This window comes from Parasteatoda tepidariorum, chromosome 9 (assembly GCF_043381705.1).
Source record: "Parasteatoda tepidariorum isolate YZ-2023 chromosome 9, CAS_Ptep_4.0, whole genome shotgun sequence".
In the NCBI taxonomy this organism is placed as follows: Eukaryota; Metazoa; Arthropoda; class Arachnida; order Araneae; family Theridiidae; genus Parasteatoda; species Parasteatoda tepidariorum.
Window position 1 is genome coordinate 46,855,948 of NC_092212.1, and position 6,655 is coordinate 46,862,602.

Consider the following 6,655-nt stretch of genomic DNA (forward strand, 5'->3'; position numbering starts at 1 on the left):
CTTGTTATTATAATCACCATAACTTAAATCCTTTTATGTTCTGCAATGAGATCCAAGTCATAATTAGCCTTGAAAACTCGTTTTTTACAAAGGAAAGTTTGACTTCATATGCTTAGGATAACCTTATGCATAATTAAGTGCCATAGTTTGGAATACTCCGATGTTGAAACAAGTCCAGCTTCTCTAAAGCTGTTGAATATTTTTTTTTTTTTTTTAAATTCTTTTCTCACCTGCAATGAATTACTATTGACTTTCTGCAAGACACATTAAATGTATTTTATTTAAACATTTAACTGTTTATCTGAATTTAGAGCCTGTCATTTATATTTATTTTTACAGAGTGTTTTGTAATAACCGCCTTTAATATATGTTTTCAGGATCCTCTATGATTAAAAAGTATGCACATTGAGAGTCTCAAAATATTAAATGAAGATAATAGGAAAACGTTTTTAAAATCTAATAAATAACTACTGAGGTAGAGAGCGGAAAACATAGCCATAGTTACATCAGGCATTAAAACTGGTTTTAAAATTTTTTATTCTTTCTGGCTAGTAATTCAATAAATTGCGACAGCGTTTTTGTTTCTTTCTCAATTAAGCAACACTTTGCAGCACATAATGTGCATACTTTTTTATATAAAGGATTCTAAAAATATATGTTAAGGGTGATGATTAGGAAAAACTCTGTGTGTATTTTTTTTTTTTTAATTTTCTAAATCGTTCATGAAAAAGTTTTAGTCAATTTTTAAGCAATTTTCCTATATGCAGCTGGTTTAAAATCTATTTCTTACTTATTTACCTATTGTTAAGTTATGTTATATTTATCAGTTTGTTACAAAGTGGTTATAGCACATCAAAAAAAAATTTTTTTTCAAAGCAATTTTTTTTCTTGTAAGCTGGTGATCTATGATCCATCGAACAATATGTGTTATGGACTGAGATTTGTGCCTGCCATATATATATATATATATTAGATATGAAAATGCACAGAGTTGGATTTTCGTCTTATTGTTTTTATGAATATTAATACTGAATATGTGTGTTATTTTTATTTGTTAAAAGTATTTGTATTATCGTTATGTTTGAAATTTCAACTCAGATATAATAAATAAAACTTTTTTTTATAAACAATAATGTCTTGTTTATTTCTATATTTTTATGCTGTTAAAAAAAAGTTAAGAGCTCATCTCTTTCAAAAGACATAAAGGGGAATATTGTAGTGATAGAAAGTGTATCTCCTATTTTATTACGAAAGTGATACAATTTGTATTTTTTGTTTTAATTGTGACAAGAAAATTACTGATTTACCCATAAGCAGAGCTGGATTGCCATGGCCTGGGGCCCCCTTAGAATGGATTTTTTTAAATTAAATTTTAAAAATTTAAGAAAAACAATGATTTTTCAGAATGTTATGATTATATTTTAGATCTAATTTAATAAAATAAAGTAAAATTTAATTTATTATTTATTTTAAATAAGCTTTCTTAAATGAAAAGATATATAAATACTTTTATATTTGAACAAATAAAAAATATACGGAAAAAAAAATTTAATGTAAGGGCCCCAAAAATTTTAATGGTCTAGTGACCCTCATATGCTTAATCTGTGTGAGGAATTAATTATGGACCATGTCAACCTTCATCTATCAAAAGGTACCTCATGATAGAATGAAGTTAACATGTCTTATATACTAGAGATTTGGTATTTAATATTTATAGTGGTAGTTACACCACAAATCCGGCACTGGTTGATCCCCTTCAGTGATGATGTTTTTAGTTTCTGCCCCGAAGTTAGCCGCAGCCGGGAGGGTTGGTGTCAAAACTTTGCAATAATTTTTGAGTAGATCATGATACGGAAATCTTCCCTATTACAGAGAAGTATACATACATTTCTATAATTTTTTCTTCTGGCCCTTGCATTGTTCCTAAGACAGTTCCACTAGAAGTATTCATACACCATCCTTTTAAACCTAGCTGCTTCCCTTTTTCTCTCGTAAACTAAAAGAACAAACACTATTTGTAATGTTACAAAAAAATTAATGAATCCAAATTTCGAAACACAATAAAAATTAACTAATAATGCAAAAAATTATTAACTATATAGAACTGTTTACCTTTCTGAAAAATACACCTGAAAAAAAGGACAAAAAGTAGTATTAGAAAAGGTATAAAATATAATCTTAGACACCGGCAGGAAGAAATAGAGTGTTAAAATTTTTAGATTACCTTGTACTCGACCAAAAACTTCAAAATCTACCGACTGCAACATTCTTAAAACAGTAGTTTTCATTTCATTTTTTGTTGACCTCGATGAAGAGTACGACTGCTGCCATGCAAATAGTTTGGTTGAANCATTGCAATTCTTATTTACGAGATTTAAAAATCTATTATCGCGATTTGTATTTACGCATTTTTAAAATCTATGTACCTATTCGTATTCACGCGAGTTTAAAATCCAATGTCGTGATTCGTTTTTGCGGTTGTAACATCAAACATCGATTTTCGTATTTACACGTGATTTAAAAATTTGGCTTTCGATTCGTATTCACGCGATTTAGAAATTATGCATCGTGATTCGTATTTACGCGATCTGAAAATTACGCATCATGATTTGTATTTTTACATTTTTGAAGTCCAATATTGAGTTTCAAATTCACGTGATTTCAAAATTCAATATCGTGATTCATATTCACGCGATTTTAAAATCCAAGATCGCTATTTGTATTCTCTGGATTTTAAAATTCTTCATCGCGATTCTTGTAAGAAGTAAGTTTTTTTCTTGAATTAGTAACTATAAGACAGTTTTTCTATCAACGATTATTGGTATATATAGGCATTACAACATCAGCGAAACTGTATGAGAATATGTTACTGATATTTTTGCTATAAATCACGTAAGATTTACTCGCGTTAAAATTCAGCTTTTTTGCCTTTTGGCCAATCTCATCCCTGTACGTCGCACTAGAGCAGCTCAATTAGCTATTGGCGACGGTCTGGGAAACATCCCTGAGGATGATCCGAAGACATGCCATTACAATTTTGATCCTCTGCAGAGAGAATGGCACCCCAGCTTCGGTAACCCAACGACCTGCACGCGAAGTCTAGCACTTTACGGTAGAACAGTCTAACAGGGACCAATACCGCACACCCTCGGTCCCTACGCAGATTGATCAAAGTGATCACCCACCCGCACACTAACCGCAAAAAATGGAGTTTCAAAGTAAAGAGATATCTTCACTCTTAATGTAGATATAAATTGTTAAAAATAATAAATTTTGAAATGGTCCGGAGTTTGTGCTGCAAGGTTAAGTAAGCCCAACAGGTCACCTCCACCCAATTAAAAATGCGAGTGTCGTGTTTACGTTAAAGTAGTTTTCAACAAGAAAAGTTAAGGAATCCGTTGACTATTGCTTGATTTAATTTATTTGCAAGGCTCTTTTTCCTTACGCATTCAAATGTGTTAGCGGAAAAGAAAGTGTGAGAATAAATAACGAATTTTAATTAAAGCAAAACACTTAACCACCATGTAATGTTTTATGAATCATTTGGAAATGTGTTACGCAGAACAGTGGTGGCTCAGGGGATAGAATGTTGGCCTTCCAATGAGGTGAACCGAGTTCAAATCCTATGGATAGCTGGTCGGTACGAATTCCTCACCCGGCTTGCACCGACCACAGTGCTGACGTAAAGAATCCTCGGTGATAGACGGCAGCCAGGCTAACAGTGGGAGGTTTTCCTCTCCATGTAACGCAAATGCTGGTTAATTTCATGAAATGAAATGGAAATTATGAAGAATTTTTTTTCAATGTTTCTTTTATTTCAACTCCTCTTGGGTGCTTGACTTCGCGTGCAGGTCGTCGGGCTACTGAAGCGGGGGTGCCATCCCCTCTGCAGAGGATCAAAATTGTGATGGCATGTCTTCGGATCATCCTCAGAGATGTTTCCCAGACAGTCGCCAATAGCCCATTGTGCAGCTCTAGTGCGACGTAAATGAACAACAACAATTCCTTTCGGATTTTCAGCTGCATAGCGCGTTTTTCCACTGGAATTTTTGTTTTTAATTGCTTTAATTACTAGGCTATGACGACGCTACAAATAACAAATTGAAATCTTGAGGAGAAGAGGTATTGACGGTAAGTTAACTATTCTTTGAAAGTATTTTTGCTTCATTATTTTATTTCTGCGCCAATCATTGAACATGAACTACGTGAGTCTATTTTCCGCAAATCAAGAATTTAGAATTTAACTGGTATCGGTTCTCGTTAAATTGTTCGACCCTAAAGAGTTTGACTTCGCATGCAGGTCATCGGGCTACGAAAGCGGAAGAGTCATCTCCTTACTCGTTGGTCTTCTCCTATGCAGAGGATCAAGATTGTGATGGCATGTTTTCTGAGCATCCTCGGGAATATTTGCCGGACCGCCGCCAATAGCACACTCTCCTCCAGATTAAAACTTTGGGGCTGTCCGCTGCTACGGTAGCAAGCGAGAGCACATTTCGAATGGGGGTTGCAATGGAGGAATGAAGGTGTCGAATGATTTACTCATGTTGACCTATGCCGCCACAACGCGAGACTGTTGTCTGGAGGATTTCTTCCGAAAGGCGAAATTTAACTGCACTATTTTTATTGAAAAAACAAAGTAAGCTAGAAGCTTAAATGATATGTAGTATACAATTTAGTGAGCTATAAGCTAAAATAACTCTTAGGATATAGTCTTTACAACCTGTCATCCTACCCATCCTGAGAATAAACAAATTGAAGAAAATTGGCGCGAGTGTTTAGAAGTGAAATATGTCTGTTGAACATTATAGCTTTAATTTTCAAGAGGAAATTTATGTTTTTATGATTGATATTTTCTTGCTTTTAAATATTTAATGAAAATTACCCCTTTATTATAAAATGGATTCGTATTTTGATATTGAAGCTGTTAATAATTTGGGGACTTTGAATTCTTTTGGGGCTTCATTTACTTCTCTTAAATTAGTTACACACCCTCATTTTCACTCAAATAAAATTTTATATGTTTTCTTCTCCGATGCGAGCCAGATTACTTGCTATAAACTTTCTGATAAAAGGCCAATTTTGAGTTCGGAACATGGTTCGAAAGAATATATTCAAAATTCATCACTATCTTTACGTTTTCAGGTAACTATTTTTTATTAATTTTTTTGAAATCTATTTTTTTAAAATTTGGGTAGTTTATTTCGAATTTCTTCTCCGATTTTAATAATATTTTTTTAAACTAAAGACTGCGTTTTTGTTATCTGATCTAATTTATCAGTGTTTGTTATAATAATACTCCCATGGGTAAATAATTTTCGCATTGGTGCCTGCTTCTAAATAATCGCGAAGTCTTAGTTACGGGATTACTTTGTTAATTCTTCCATTTGTCATTGTCTTCTTATTCTAATATATAGCACACAGTGGTAATTTTTATCTTTGGAAGTCATTTTATTTTCTAGTATAATTAAGCAGTTTAAGCACTTTAGTTTGCTATCTGTATTGTATTACTATATCTTAGCTTCTGAATTAATTCTCCTTTTCATTTTAAAAGTAAGTAAATAAAAGAATTTTCAGATTATTTAATAATACTGACAACATTGTGGTGTTAGTGAGAATTTTTAAAATTTGACTTAGCCTGTTAATACATAATGATTTCATCTTTAAAAGTCACCAAATCCACTTTAATGAAGCTATTCAACTGTTTAGCGTGTTTTGATTTCTATATATTCGGCTTTTTGTAAAAGTGTTTACATAAACATAACCTTAATGATTTAACGCAATAATTATTAATTTGTTTTATCTTTTTTTCTTTTTATTATTAAATCATAACTTGATTCATTAATTACAGCTTTGTGTTTTGTTATCTCATGTTTCAAAGACCGTCTCCAATATTGTGCAGCTCTAGTGAGATTCAAATAAAGTACCTACCTACCTGTCATTTCATCTGTTAACTGTAATTTTAACAGAATTATCTTTATATCTTTTCTGTTAGTTAATTGTAATTTTGGATTTAAAAAGTCACAATTGTGTGACTATTACTTTAGTTATGATGTGCCTTGAGTTCTTTAACATTGATATTTAATGTTTGTTAAATTTATTCATTTATTTATTATTAAATTGTGGAAAAAATATTCACACTCATAATTTTTTTTTCTTCCTGTTGTAGCAAACATTACGTTTTTGTGTACCCCTTTTGGATATAGCTTCAACTAATGATGATGTCTGGGCTATAGGAAATAACTGCCTTTTGTCTATTAGGTAAAAATTCAGATTTAAATGTTTGTTTTAAAAATTAAATTGTTCCTCACTGAATGTTTTTTTTTTTGTTGTTGATTAATGGCGGGCACTTGGGTCTATTTCCCATTGGCCTCAGAATTGCTACTCTCTTATCATTACCCAGTGAGCACCTATGGCTAAGCCACGGCGGTGGAGTAGCGTCGCCCACGTCATACAACCACAAACCCGTTTATAGGGCGGGTTACATTTACACAGAAGAAAGGACATAGAACACACAGAGAGAGAAAGAAACATCTATGCCCTGAGCGCAATTCAAACCCGCAACTATCAGCTCCGCAGTCAGGCACGCTAACCACTTGGCCACCTGGTCGGCCATGGGAATATATTTCATTTGACAATGCATAGGTGTATTCAGATC

At 32.7% G+C, this 6,655-nt stretch overlaps 2 protein-coding genes across 2 annotated transcripts in view; one reads left to right on the forward strand and one right to left on the reverse strand.

Annotated features, from left to right (window-relative positions):
• Nucleotides 1–1,581: 1,581 nt before the first annotated feature.
• LOC122269423 (acylphosphatase-1-like) lies at nt 1,582–4,395 on the reverse strand. The gene is made up of 4 exons (XM_043042516.2): nt 4,339–4,395; nt 2,225–2,360; nt 2,113–2,129; nt 1,582–1,996 (listed from the first exon to the last, which is right to left on the reverse strand). The coding sequence occupies exons 1-4, from the start codon at nt 4,393–4,395 to the stop codon at nt 1,844–1,846; spliced, it is 363 nt and encodes a 120-aa protein (XP_042898450.2). The 3' UTR covers nt 1,582–1,843.
• Nucleotides 4,396–4,725: 330 nt separating this feature from the next.
• The window catches only part of LOC107438876 (uncharacterized), a 23,346-nt gene continuing 21,416 nt past the window's right edge, over nt 4,726–6,655 (forward strand). Inside the window, exons 1-2 of the mRNA XM_043042495.2 lie at nt 4,726–5,142; nt 6,167–6,258. Coding sequence (XP_042898429.1) covers nt 4,897–5,142; nt 6,167–6,258 — 338 coding nt within the window. The 5' untranslated portion in view covers nt 4,726–4,896. The remainder of the gene's footprint in view (nt 5,143–6,166; nt 6,259–6,655) is intronic.